Consider the following 14,683-nt stretch of genomic DNA (forward strand, 5'->3'; position numbering starts at 1 on the left):
ATGGAATGTGAGGGTGAGAGTCCAGAGTACTTATCTGGCATATGTTTTGTGCTGGGGATTGAACCCAGAGCCTCATGCATTCAAATTCTGTATTGTATTTAAGTTACCTTCCTAGATGCTCTTTATTATGTTTCTCTCACTCCTACCCTTTTCCACTAGGAGTATTGCTGGGCCTCAGTGCCTGCACAAAGTTGTTGCTCCTAGTGGCCATTCTTTTCCTTTTTAGATAGATGGTGACAGACCGGTGGGGGGAGGAGGAGAGGTAAAGAGAGTAGAGAGAATGAGAGATAGTGTAGTACCTTTCCACCACCTGTGAAGCTCCCCTTCTCTTGACTTGCTTTGTTTTTACCTTAAAGCAGGTCTGTGTCACTACAGCCACAAATTGTTCTTTCTTTTTTCTTGTTGCTGTAAAAAAAAGAAAAAAAATGCTAATTTATGATTCTACAGGGATCATTGCAGGAGGTCATAGGTTGGGGGCTAATAGGATGGAAGTACTATGCCAACGTGATAGGTCCAATTCAATGTGAAGGCCTTGCAAACCTGGGGGTCACACAGATCGCCTGTGCCGAGAAGCGCTTCCTGATCTTGTCAAGAAATGGCCGAGTGTACACGCAGGCGTACAACAGCGACTCTCTGGTGGGTATTCTCTGATGTATCTGATCACTTCCCTGAGTGGGAGGGTTCTCTGCTGCAGGTGATGCAGAAGTCTAGTCTGTTTGATTTCTGTCTACTACTGTTCACTGTTTGTTAAATGATGCTTAATAATTGCAGTCATGATTATCAAGACTTTGGGGCAGAACTATGAAGATCAGAAACTATGCAGTGAGGCTCTGTGTGAATCTTAATTTTCATTTGTGAACTTACTTTCTCGATGTAATCTTATTTGACTTTAGGGCTCAGGACCAACAACTGAGGTAATTGGTTTCATAGAGATGGTGACAAATTTGGGTGCCCATCTTCCTGTTCTAGGAGGCACATTGCATTTTGAGTCAAGAGATTCCATTATGCTGTAGTGTTGGTGCCATGTAGGACAGGCACCAGGGGTTCATGTTCTTTGAATTAGAGAAGGATTTGTTAATGTGAGGTGCATAGTTGAGAGAGTTTTTCGTTGTTTTCACTGTCTCTGGTATTGATTTTATTCCTTATTTATTTATTTATTTATTTATTTATTTATTTATTTATTTTAACCTCTTTAGGCCCCACAGCTGGTCCAGGGACTTGCATCCAGGAACATTATAAAAATTGCTGCTCACTCTGATGGTCATCACTACCTGGCCTTGGCTGCCACTGGAGAGGTGTACTCCTGGGGCTGTGGGGATGGTGGACGGCTGGGCCATGGGGACACAGTGTATGTATTACCTATCCTAACCCTTTCCCCCTGATGTTGGTATTTCTACAATAAGATAGAAAAGTAACATAGCTATTGGTGTTCTCCAACCACTCTTATCTATGGGATTATCATGGGGAGGGCTGCCAAGATGTACCTGCCCATCTTCCTCACCTTCCACACTTCCAGCTTTCTGCTGTGACCTCTAATCTGAACCATGGAGCTTTTCACAGCAGATTCCATAGTGATGCCTCTTTATCATAGACACTTTAGTATGTCCCTGTCAGATAAGATTCCCCTTTTCTTGAGCCATAATCATAATTTTGACAGCTGAAAAAATTAAGTTCCGTAGCATCCTGTAATTCTTTTTTAAAAAAAATCTTTTAAAAAATATTATTTATTCCTTTTTGTTGCCCTTGTTGTTTCATTGTTATAGTTATTATTGTTGCTGTTATTGATGTCATCGTTTTGGATAGGACAGAATGGAGATAGGGGAAGACAGAGGGGGAGAGAAAGATAAGAGACCTGCTTCACTGCTTGTGAAGGACTCTCCTGCAGGTGGGGAGCCGGGGGCTCAAACCGGGATCCTTATGCCAGTCCTTGCGCTTTGCGCCACGTGTGCTAAACCCACTGCGTTACTGCCCAACTCTCAACATCCTGCAATTCTTAGACACATTATAAAGAAGCTTTTGATTTTAAAAAAACATTTATTTATTTATTTATTTGTTAGACAGAGACAGAAGTCAAAAGAAAAGAGGGAGGTAGAGAGGGAAGGAAAGAGAAATCTGCAGCACTGTTTCACTGCTTGTAGCTACTGGGGGCTTGAGCCCTGGAAGCTTTTGATTAAGAGTAATCAGATGTAGAACAGGATGGAAATCCTTTTATACATTGTTGGGTTGACGGTATTATGGTAGAGAAAACTTTGCTCTGAGGTTGAAATTACACATGCAAAAGTGCTGGCCCAGCAGCCCCACATTATCTATCTGAGCCAGGAGGAGAGAGTGAGCTGCAGCAGGGCTGGGAGGAAATTGGCTTGTTCTCACTGTGAGGTGAAGTTGAACATTATCAGGAAGAATTCCCAACTATGGAAAAATCAGAGCAACATACACTAAGTGGTAGCCTCCAGCAAAGAATATCCTAAACTTGATAATGTTGTAAGGGATTCAGACAAATGAGGTAAGACAATAGGAAAATAAAGGAATCCCAAACACAGAAATAGAATTAGAAGTAAGAGGTTTTTTTTTTTTATCATTGTACTTCTTTTATGCTATTTATAATTCAGAATATAGACATAATATAGACATAATAAAATAATACTTGGAGACTGGGAAGTGGTACACCCAGTTAACCGCACATAGTATAAACAAGAATCTGGGTTCAAGCCCCTATTCCCCACCTGCAGCAAGGTTGCTTCACGAGCAGTGAAGCAGGCCTGCAGGTATCTATCTTTTTTTTGAATATTTATTTCTTTTTGTTGCCCTTGTTGTTTATTGTTGTAGTTATTGTTGTTGTTATTATTGTCATCATTGTTGGATAGGACAGAGAGAAATGGAGAGAGGAGGGGAAGCCGTAGAGGGGGAGAGAAAGACAGACACCTGCAGACTTGCTTCACTGCTTGTGAAGTGACTTACCTGCAGGTGGGGAGCTGGGGGCTTGAACTGGGGTCCTTATTCCAGTCCTTGCGCTTTGCGCCATCTGCGCTTAACCTGCTGCATTACTGCCTGACTCCCGGTATCTATCTTTCTCTCTCTCTCTCTTTTAATTTTTTTAGTCAATGATTTAGAAAATTTATTTCTAATCTGTGATTTTACATTCAAATTTATAAGAACAGATGAAAACTAAGACCAGAATAGGCACAAAATAATGGGGAATAGTAATTAATTAAGCATGTTAAAAACCATACCTTTTTAGAAATCAAGAAGTTCAAATAAAGGCAAATGAGATGCAATTTGTAACTTTAGAAAAACTTTTAAATTTCTCTCTCTTTTTATCTCCCCTTCCCTTCTCAATTTCTCTCTAAAAAAAGGTAAAAAATAAGGCCTCCAGAAGCAGTAGGTTCATAGTGCAGGCACCAAGCCCAGTCATAACCCTGGAGGCAAAAAGTAAATAAAATGAAATGAAGTAAGTTAAAACTCAACAGAGGTTAGTTGCCAAAATAATAATTTGCCCTTTTGTTGAGGGAAAGAGATCAGTCTAGACGGAAGGAAGAGGAGGCAGGTTGGAAGTGACCCAAACAGAGGAAGGGGACAGTACTATTGTAGAGCCATTTGACTGTTATTGTCCTTGAGTCATTTATATTCCTTCCTCCCTGTGCCTTTATTTTGCAGAATTTTGGGTTCTCAGTAAATCACATTTTTGGAGAGACTAGAATGGGATTTACCTATCATAGCAAATGTATTCTGGGGACTAAGCATAGGGCATTTTTGAATTTTGAAAATGAAGAATCAGCTAATAAGCCATTTTTTACACCCAATTAATCCTTACTGACTCATACTTGATTTACTAAAGATTTTTTTACTTTATTTCATAGGAGAGAGTGAGAGAGACTTGAGTGCAGTTCTAGTACAAACATTCCAGGCCAAGATTGACCTAGAAGTTTAAGGCTTTTCAAGTTCTATATTCTTCTATATTCTGCTAGCTGAGTTCTGTCTCCTGATCATCCCTTCCTTCCTCACACTTTATATTCATAAAATATAGATTATGAAGTGATTAGCATACCTTGCTAACTTTATCCTTTCCATACACACACACATACGCACACACACATACACACACACACGTATATGTATACATATACATACAATAATTTGATGGTATCTTTTTTTTTCCTTTTTCTCATGATAGAACAGAGAGGAACTTTGAGGGAATGGGAAAATAGAGAAAGAGAGAGATAGTTGCAGCTCTGCTTCACCACTAGTGAAGCTTCTATCCATCTCCTGCTCTACATAGGTGGGAACCCGGGGCTTGAACCCAGATTGTTGTGCATGATAGTATGTGCATTCAATCGGGTGCACCACCGCCTAGGCTCCAATATGAATAAATTTCAAAGCTAAATGAGGTTTTTAAATCTATCCTTTTTTTTTTTTTTTTGGGTCTCTAGGATTATCGCTGGGGCTTGGTGCCTGTACTCAAATCCACTGCTCCTGAAGGCTATTTTTTCCCTTTTTGTTGCTCTTGTTGTTTATCGTTGTTGTTATTATCATTGTTGTTATTGCTGTCGTTGATGTTGGATAGGATAGAGAAATCGAGAGAGGAGGGGAAGATTGGGGAGAGAAAGACACCTGCAGACCTGCTTCACCACTTGTGAAGCGACCCCCCCTTGCAGGTGGGGGGTTGGGGGCTCGAACTGGGATCCTTATGCCGGTCCTTGCGCTTTGTGCCATGTGTGCTTAACCTGCCTGGCCCCTAAATCCATCCTATTTTAAGTGTTGATGAATTTCAGCAAGTGAATATACTCCTGGAAGTACTATCATTGAGTTGGGAGCATTTCCTTTGCTCCTGCTATTTTCTTAGCATCCTTTTGCAGTCCCTCTTGCTACCCACCTCCCACTCCTTACAATCACTCATCTGCCTGATAGTTTGTGATAGCTTGTTTCTGATTCTCACTTTACAGAGTTCCTGAGCTTTAGCCATGTTCCTTGGGATGTCAGTTTCTTTATCCCTGTTATTGAGAAGTCTATTGAACAAATAGGTCACTGTTTTGACTGCTGTGATGCTGCTGCTGCAGACTTGATCTTGTGTGTTTGATGCTATGTTTGGCATGGGGTATCTGTTTATCACAAAGTCATGGAAGTGTTTGATTTGTTTATTTATTTATTGGATTGAGACAGAAAATTCAAAAAGGGAGGGAAAAATAGAGAGGGAGAGAGATAGAGCAACACCTGCAGCACTGATTCACTGCTTATGAAGCTTTCCCCCTGCTGGTGGGTACCTGGGGCTTGAATTTGGGTCCTTCTGTATTGTAACACTTGCACTCAACCAGGTGCACCACCTCATGGCCATCTTTGCTGTTTGATTTCTTTTTTTCTTTTTTTTTTTTTTTTGCCTCCAGGATTATTGCTGGGGCTCGGTGCCTGTACTACGAATCCACTGCTCCTGGAGGCTTCCTCCCCCCTTTTGTTGCCCTCATTGTTTATCATTGCTGTTGTTATTATTGTTGTTAGTATTATTGTTGTTGTATAGCAAGAGAGAAATTTAGAGAGGAGGGGAGACGGGGAGAGAAAGACACCTGCAGATCTACTTCATCCCTTGTGAAGCTCCCCTACAGGTGGGGAGCCAGGGGCCCGAACCAGGATCTTTATGCCAGTCCTTGCACTTTGTGCCATTTGTGTTTAACCCGCTGTGCCACCGCCTGGCGCCGTGCTGTTTGATTTTTATAAGATACCTGAAAGGCCGAACTGTTTTGCTGACTTTGATGGTTTAGTTCTGTGAGTGAGTCTTCCTTTTGGAATTCTCCTATTTCTTATAACCTTGCATTAAATTTTTTTCTTTTATTCCTCACCTCATAGTAATCACAAGTTTCCATTTAACGTGATAGGAGATGCTTACAAGGGAGTTAATATTTGTTCCCTTTTTCTCCACAGGCCTCTCGAGGAACCGAAGTTGATCTCTGCTTTCTCTGGAAAGCAGACTGGGAAGCATGTGGTGCACATCGCCTGTGGAAGCACGTACAGTGCAGCTATCACTGCTGAGGGGGAGCTGTATACGTGGGGCCGTGGGAACTATGGCCGCCTGGGACATGGTATATTTGCTCTGAGCCAGCTTGGGATGCAGTGGGAGGCTGCCTCTTCTGAGAGACGTTCAGTAACAGTTGTGCTGTCTGCTTTTAGGCTCCAGTGAAGATGAGGCTATCCCAATGTTGGTAGCTGGACTTAAAGGGCTAAAAGTCATTGATGTGGCATGTGGTAGCGGCGATGCTCAGACTCTTGCAGTAACTGAGAATGGTAGGTGAAGCTCATGTGGACTTGGAGGGCTGTTACTCTGAAGGGAGTGGGCTTTGGAGTGGAAAGAAGTTTAAGAGTCTGCCCTGTTGTCTGTCTTTGTGTGAGTGAGACCTTTAATGCCCCTAAAAGAGACCTTAAAGCTATAGGATTTATAATTTCTCTTACACAGAGATAGAGATGTCTACTATTCTTCCTATTGGGACATTTTGTTAATATAAGATGAGAGTTAAAATGAGTAACCAACATTTTAAAGTGTTTTTGGTTATTATTCTTGTTTGTAATGGTCAGCCACCCTTGCTTGCCTTTATTTATAGCCCTTAAAAATTCCACTAAGTTGTACAGTTATTTTAAGTTTAATATGCTTATAATTTTTAGGTCAAGTATGGTCTTGGGGAGATGGTGACTATGGGAAATTGGGCAGAGGTGGTAGTGATGGCTGCAAAACACCAAAGCTAATTGAAAAGCTTCAAGACTTGGATGTTGTCAAAGTGCGATGTGGAAGTCAATTTTCTATTGCATTGACAAAAGATGGTCAAGTTTATTCATGGGGAAAAGGTGATAACCAGAGACTTGGGCATGGAACAGAGGAACATGTTCGCTATCCCAAACTCTTAGAAGGCTTGCAAGGTAAGCATCAAACAGAAGCTTTTGAAACCTTTGTGGGTTATTTACCCTTTGTAAACTTGCACTGTTTTCTTTATCTGGTGTTCCATGAATTATTCTTTGCTAGAAGCTATTGTCCACATCTTGTTACTGATTTGGAAGTATGGTGGAGATTGGTATATCAGATAGGGTTCTAGAGCTTTATCTTGGCAGGGGGTTCAGACTTTTTCCTTAAAGTGATTGAATGCCATACTTTGTTCCAAGTACTCAATTCTGTTGTAATCTAAAAGTTTTAGACAATAAGGGCAATAAACAAATGGGCTTACTGTATCACCAATACAACATTACTCACAAAAACCAACTTTGAGCCATATTTGGCATTAGTTTTCGAGTTTGTTGTTTGTTGGATCTTTGCCTTAGTTCTTATTTATTTATTTTTTTTTGCCTTAGTTTTTTCTGTTTTCACTTTTATTGTCAAGAAAGTTTGTAAGAGAGATTTTTTAAATGTTTATTTAATCCCTTTTGTTGCCCTTGTTGTTTTATTGTTGTAATTGCTGTTGTTATCGATATCATTGTTGTTGGATGGGACAAAGAGAAATGGAGAAAGGAGGGAAAGGCAGAGGGGGAGAGAAAGAGAGACACCTGCAGACCTGCTTCACCGCTTGTGACGCATTCCCCTGCAGGTGGGAGCCGAGGGCTCGAACCTGGATCCTTAACGCTAGTCCTTGCCCTTTACACCACGTTCACTTAACCCGCTGTACTACCACCCGACAAGAGAGGTTTTTTAAGTAGTACTTGTCAACTCTTTGCCCTATTATTTTAATTTTAAGTCATGTTGATATCTTGAATATTAGGAATTTTGAATGTTTCTATGGTGTTTACTATTTTCTAGGCTTCCAAGATAAGTCAGAGTAATATAGTTTTATGTTGTATGGAAGTGTGTTTGAATTTCATCTTATCTACAAAAAAGTGTTTGATATGGTCAAATAAGACTAATTGTTGAGATGTGGAGTAATGTGAGAAATCTATGTGCCACATGTCTTTAGTTTTTCAGACAAATAGAGACAGTGAGAGAGAGGACAGCTTAGCACCGAAATCTTCCCCAATATGATGGGAGGTTGGGCTGGAACCTGGGTCTTGTGCATGGCAAAGCAGGCACTTTCCCACCTGTGCTATCTTGACAACCCAGAATACAAAATTTTAATGAAATTCCACGTACTTTGCATAATTATACGTTGAAACAGAATAACATAGCCTAATGTTAATTAAAAGTGCTCTTGGAACTGGGAAGATAGCTCATTTGGTAGAATGCCCACTTTACCATGCAGGGAACCTGAAGTTAAGTCCAATTACTACATGGGAGCAACAGGGTTTTGGGGGTGGGGAGCTCCACAGATGGTGTAGCAGTGCTGTGGGATTTCTCTTTCTGCACATTCCCCCACTCCCTAATAAAGTGAGAATTTAAACAAAGGTTGACTTCGTGACTGGGGAACAGTGGATTTGCCCCAATGCTGCTAAAAAAAAAAAAAAAAAATTCCTGTTTCCTTTTGAGTGAATCAAGGAGGTGAAAACATATCCTTTTCGAATCCCCTGGCATTATTTTATTTGCAGTTTGCAGCTCTTAGTAAATCATAGTTGGTAAAATACTGGGGTTTTGTTTTTTTATTTTTAATATTTATTTATTTCCTTTTTGTTGCCCTTGTTTTTATTGTTGTTGTAGTTATTATGTTGTTATTAATGTCATTATTATTGGATAGGACAGAGAGAAATGGAGAGAGGAGGGGAAGACAGGGGGAGAGAAAGATAGACACCTGCAGACTTGCTTCACCGCTTGTGAAGTGACTCCCCTGCAGGTGGGGAGCCAGGGGCTTGAACTGGGATCCCTATGCTGGTCTTTGTGCTTTGTGTCATGTGAGCTTAACTCACTACACTACTGCCTGACTCCTAATACTGGGGTTTTAATACATGTAGAACAGTTGAATTGCACATCATTTTATAACTGTGAATTATTCTTGTTTTTGTTGTTTGCCTTCAGGGTTATCACTGAGGCTTGGTGCCTATACTGCTCCTACAGCCATTTTTCGATTTTTTTTTTTTTTGATAGGACAGAGAAATTGAGAGAGGAAGGTAAAGATAAAGAAGGAGAGAGAGGGGCAGAGGTAGATAGCATAATGGTTATGCAAAGAGACTCTCAAGCCTGAGGCTCCCAAGTCCCAGGTTCAATACCCCCCGCGCCACCATAAGCCAGAGCTGTGCAGTGCTCTGGTGTTTCTCTCTGTGTCTTTCTCTCTGCATCTCTTTCAAAAATAAAATAAATAACATACTTTAAAAAGAAAAGAAAAGAATGTGTATTCAACTTCTGAAAAAAAAAAAAAAGGAAGAGACACACCTGCAGACCTGCTTCACCACTTTTGAAGTGTTCCCCCTGCAGGTGGGGAGCTGGGGGCTCAAACCAGGATCTTTGTGAGGGTCCTTGTGCTTCATATTGTGTGGGCTTAAACCCATGTGATACTGCCTGGCCCTGCCATGAATTATCCTTTAAAAATTATGTATTAAATTTCATTTGACAGGATGGCAGAGGACCTAGTGGGGTTGTATTATTGTATGGAAAACTGAGAAAGATTATGCATGTACAAACTATTGTATTTAGACTCTTAAACATTAATCCTCCAATAGGTTAAAAAGAGTTTCTTTTGATTTAAGTGACCTATTGTAAGTAACATTATTGTAATACATTTATGAAGCTGTATCTGCCTCACTCCTTCTAGGGAAGAAGGTGATTGATGTGGCTGCGGGCTCCACCCATTGCCTGGCTCTCACTGAGGACAGTGAAGTCCATAGCTGGGGGAGCAATGACCAGTGTCAGCACTTTGACACCTTGCGTGTGACCAAGCCAGAACCTGCTGCACTGCCAGGACTGGATACCAAACACATAGTTGGAATTGCCTGTGGGCCTGCTCAGGTACCGAGTGTTTGGCGTAGTTTGTAGACTATTGGTTTCCTGTCATTTATTGCTAGGTTATAAAAACAGCACTGACTGGTTGACTCTGTGTTGTGTGTGTTGCCCTTATATCTTGCAGTTGTACTGGATTCACTTAGGAGTTCTAGAAACTTCATTGTCATTGTCAGTTCTTTTTCTTTTTCTTTCTTTCTTTTTTTTTTTTTTTCCAGAAACAGTTATTCAGTCTGTACATAAAGGTAGTTTTCTTTCTTTTTTTCCATTTGCACTAACCAGAACTTTCAGTATGTTGATTTAGAGTGGTGAGAATAGACACTTACTTTGCTCTTGATGAGCAAGTATTTGGTCATTTATCTTTAACTGTGAGGTTCCTGTAGATTTATTTTATTTATTTATTTTAAAATTTTAAATATTTGGGAGTCGGGCTGTAGCGCAGCGGGTTAAGCGCAGGTGGCGCAAAGCACAAGGACCAGCATGAGGATCCCGGTTCGAACCCCGGCTCCCCACCTGCAGGGGAGTCGCTTCACAGGCGGTGAAGCAGGTCTGCAGGTGTCTATCTTTCTCTCCTCCTCTCTGTCTTCCCCATCTCCCTCCATTTCTCTCTGTCCTATCCAACAACGACGACAACAACAATAATGACTACAACAATAAAACAACAAGGGCAACAAAAGGGAATAAATAAATAAAATAAATATTTAAAAAAATTTAAATATTTATTTATTTCCTTTTATTGCCCTGGTTGTTTTATTGTTGTAGTTATTATTGCTGTTGTTGTTGATGTTGTCGTTGTTAGATAGGACAGAGAGAAATGAAGAGAGGAGGGGAAGATAGAGAGGGGGAGTGAAAGACAGGCACTTGCAGACCTGCTTCACCACTTGTGAAGTGACCCCCCTGCAGGTGGGGAGCTGGGGGCTTGAACCGGGATTCTTTTGCCTGTCCTTGCGCTTTGCGCCAAGTGCACTTAACCCGCTTCGCTACTGCCCAACTCCCCCATATAGATTTATTTGTAAGTGTCTTATTAGATTAAGAATATTTTCTTTAATTCCTCCTATTATTTGAGGCATTCATTTTGAATTGATAACAAATTTTGTCAAATAGCGAGCAAACTTTGAGTTACTAGAATAAACTCCATTTGTGTATTAATCATGGTATATTAACCTTTGGTTACATTGACAGATTTAATTTGTTAAGACACTTTTAACAGTTTTAAAACTTAAGAGAATTTTCCTGTTGGTGGTCATCAGCAGTTGATTTGTGGTTTTCTTATACTGCTTTTAAAAATTATTAGTGATTTAATAATGGCTTAAAAGGTTCCATACATCACACACCACTAAAGTTCTATGCCTTGCTTAACAGTAACCACCATAGTTCTCACAAAGTCTTAGAGACAGTTTAGTTCTTTTTAAAATATATTTTCTATAAGTTCATGAGTTTCAGTTAATCCATATTCTGTCAATACATATGGACAAAACCATCTGGTAGTCCGTCGTCTTTCACCTCCTTACATACTTCTTTCACTAAACATACTATCTTAGAGTCTGACTTTTTATCAAGGTAAAACTGTCCTCATAAAATGCTAGCATGAGGGAGTCGGGCGGTAGCGCAGTGGATTAAGCGCACGTGGCATAAAGCACAAGGACCGGCATAAGGATCCCGGTTTGAGCCCCTGGCTCCCGACCTGCAGGGGAGTTGCTTCACAAGCGGTGAAGCAGGTCTGCAGGTGTCTGTCTTTCTCTCCCCCTCTATGGCTTCCCCTCCTCTCTCCACTTCTCTCTGTCCTATCCAACAACGACATCAATAACAACAATAACTACAATACTAAAACAACAAGGGCAACAAAGGGAATAAATAAATATTAAAAAATTTTTTTTTAATGTTAGCACGTGTTCTTTTCTACTTTAAAAATATTTTTTCCATATTTTTATTTTTAAATGTCTTCTTTTAATATTTTATTCATTTGTCGGCTAGAGACAGGGACAAACTGAGATGAAAGGAGCAGATAGAGAGGAAGAGAGATAGACACCTGCTGACGGCTTCACCATTTCTGAAGCATTTCCCCTGGAGGTGGGGGCTGGGGACTTGGACCAGGTCCTTGTGCAGTAACAGGTGCACTCAACCGAATCTACCACCACCAGGCACCTATTTTAATTTTTCAAGGTTTATTTATTTTGAGAGATAAAAAAGGGAGAGAAAGTGCCAGAACATAAGCTCTGGCATAAGGTGGTACGGGGAACTCAGTTTATGAATGATAAGAGCCTAAGGTAGTGCATAACAGGATGAACTACCTCCCCATTATTCTTTCTTTTTTCTTTTTAAAGATTTTTTATAATGGGGGGGGAGAGAGATAGATAGAGATAGAGATAGAGAGAGATAGAGAGAGAGGGAGAGAGAGCAAACCAGATATCACTCTGGTACATGTGCTGCCGTGCTGCCAGGGATTGATGGGACCTCATGCTTCAGTGCTCACTGGGCTACCTCCCAGACCACTTCTCTTCTGTTTTTAAGAAGGGATTCTTAGGAAACCCCCCCCCCCCCCCCCAAGCAGTGCTCAGCTCTGGCTTATGGTGGTGCTGGGGATTGAACCTGGGACCATGGAGCTGTAGGCATGAGGGTCTCTTTGTGTAACCATTATGCTATCTACCCCTGCCCTGAAAAAGTGATAATTTAAGGCATTAATATTCACAAGAGTGAATCTCCCTGATGGAATGAACCATCAGATCAGCTGTGGAGATTCATTTTCTTCTGTTTTTTCCCTAGAGTTTTGCTTGGTCATCTTGTTCTGAGTGGTCCATTGGCCTCCGTGTCCCTTTTGTGGTAGACATTTGCTCAATGACTTTTGAACAGCTGGATCTCTTACTTCGGCAAGTGAGTGAGGGGATGGATGGCACCTCAGACTGGCCACCCCCCCAAGAGAAAGAATGCATGGCTGTGGCAACGCTGAATCTTCTACGACTTCAGGTAGTGAAGATCTCCTTTCCTCCTCTTCTTTTTATAAGCATCCATAACCGTATTTATGCATATTAGGATTTCATGGGGTTTAGCTTGTTAAATGAACTGTTAACAAAAAATTTAAAGCAAGATGATAATGGAGTAAATTAAAATTTTTATCTAGTCGTTTAATGTTTTTGGTGGAAATGGGCTTCTCTCAATGCAGGTAAAAGTGTCTGGACTGTATTCTTTCTGTTGTAATAGCTTGTTGGCATTTCTCAGGGAGTCTTGAATGTACTGTGGGCAGGGAGAAAGAACTGGGTGCATCAGTCAGTGACAGAGGTAGATGAGGCTGTGGAAGCTTGACTTCACAAGCAAGTCTCCAGTAGGAGCTCGATGTTGTCACAGAGAAGGTTAAAATTGAAAAAGAAGAGGAATAATTTTTTTCTTTCTTAGTGTAAATAAAATTGGTAGCTGATTTCTTTGGACATTGCCTTTTGTCTTTGTAATATAATTCCATGACTTAAAAGCCTTATAGCCCTGATCTTCTCTCAGCTCAGCACTGATCAGCTCTTGTCCTGTATTAGTTCTTCTGGTTTGACCCTTGAGGAGTTTCTTGGTATATTATCAGCTTCACTATATGCTCTTTGACAGTTTTTTCATATACCAACTAATTCTGTGCTTGGGCGGATAGTTGGGAGGGGTAGATGCTGCTGTTTTCATGCTGATTAATCTTCGCTGATTTGACTTTTTCTTTATTATTGGATAGATTCAGAGAGATATTGAGATGGGAGACAGAGAGGGAAAGATAGATAGAAAGACACCTGCAACTCTGCTTCACCACTCCTGAAGCTTTCCCCCTGCAGGTGAGAACTTGGAGCTTGAATGTGGGCCATTGTATTTAACTACATGTACCACCTACCACCTGTCCCTGCTGATACTGAGTTTTTCTAAGTATTTAGTTGGGTCCATAATTTTTTCCTCCTCCCTCACTCCTTACCTACTCTATCCCTTCCCTTCCCTTCCCTTCCCTTCCCTTCCCTTCCCTTCCCTTCCCTTCCCCTTCCCCTTCCCCTTCCCCTTCCCCTTCCCCTTCCCCTTCCCCTTCCCCTTCCCCTTCCCCTTCCCCTTCCCCTTCCCCTTCCCTCCCCTCCTCTTCCCCTTCCCCTTCCCTCCCCTCCTCTTCCCCTTCCCCTTCCCCTACCCCTTCCCCTTCCCCTAACCCTTCCCCTTCCCCTTCCCCTACCCCTTCCCCTTCTCCTTCCCCTTCCCCTACCCCTTCCTCTTCTCCTTCCCCTTCCCTCCCCTCCCCTTTCCTTCCCTCCCCTCCCCTCCCCTTTCCTTCCCTCCCCTCCCCTTCCCTACCCCTTCCCCCTACCCTCCCCTTCACTTTCCTTCCCTTCCCTACTCCTTCCCTACCCCTTCCCCCTCCCCTCCCCTGCCCTACCCCTTCCCTTCCTTCTCCCCTCCCCTCTCCTCCCCTTCACTTTCTTTCCCTTCCTTCTCCCCTCCCCTCCCCTCCTTCTCCCCACTTCCTTTCCCCTTTCTTTTATTTTTCTCTCCCCTTCTCTCCCCCCCCCCTTTAATCTACTAGAACCTTACTCAATTTCTCACTTGCTCCCCTTCCCTTCCTTTCCCCTCCAGGGTTATCACTGGGGCTTTTTGCCTGCACTATTAATCCACTGCTTCTGGTGGTCATCCCCCCCCCTCCATTTTATTTAATAGGACAGAGAGAAATTGAGAGAGGAGGGGGAGATAGAGAAGGAGCGAGAAAGAGAGGCATGCAGGTGGCTCATTGGGTTAAATGCACAGGACCTGTACAGGTTTGAGTTCCCTGCTCCCCACCTGCAGGGGGGATGCTTCATAAGCTGTGAAGCAGGTCTGCAGGTGTCTCTCTTTCTCTCCCTTTCTATCTTCCCTTCC

The 14,683-nt window shown here is 41.9% G+C and overlaps 1 protein-coding gene across 4 annotated transcripts in view; it reads left to right on the plus strand.

Annotated features, from left to right (window-relative positions):
* Positions 1-14,683, plus strand: part of HERC2 (HECT and RLD domain containing E3 ubiquitin protein ligase 2) — a 206,635-nt gene that overhangs the window by 36,638 nt on the left and 155,314 nt on the right. For all 4 annotated transcript variants that reach the window (XM_060179237.1, XM_060179240.1, XM_060179238.1 and 1 more), the window contains exons 11-17: positions 448-636; positions 1,197-1,348; positions 5,911-6,068; positions 6,157-6,270; positions 6,646-6,897; positions 9,642-9,835; positions 12,590-12,790. In XM_060179237.1, coding sequence (XP_060035220.1) covers positions 448-636; positions 1,197-1,348; positions 5,911-6,068; positions 6,157-6,270; positions 6,646-6,897; positions 9,642-9,835; positions 12,590-12,790 — 1,260 coding nt within the window. The remainder of the gene's footprint in view (positions 1-447; positions 637-1,196; positions 1,349-5,910; positions 6,069-6,156; positions 6,271-6,645; positions 6,898-9,641; positions 9,836-12,589; positions 12,791-14,683) is intronic.

Source organism: Erinaceus europaeus, chromosome 20 (genome assembly GCF_950295315.1).
Source record: "Erinaceus europaeus chromosome 20, mEriEur2.1, whole genome shotgun sequence".
NCBI lineage: Eukaryota > Metazoa > Chordata > Mammalia > Eulipotyphla > Erinaceidae > Erinaceus > Erinaceus europaeus.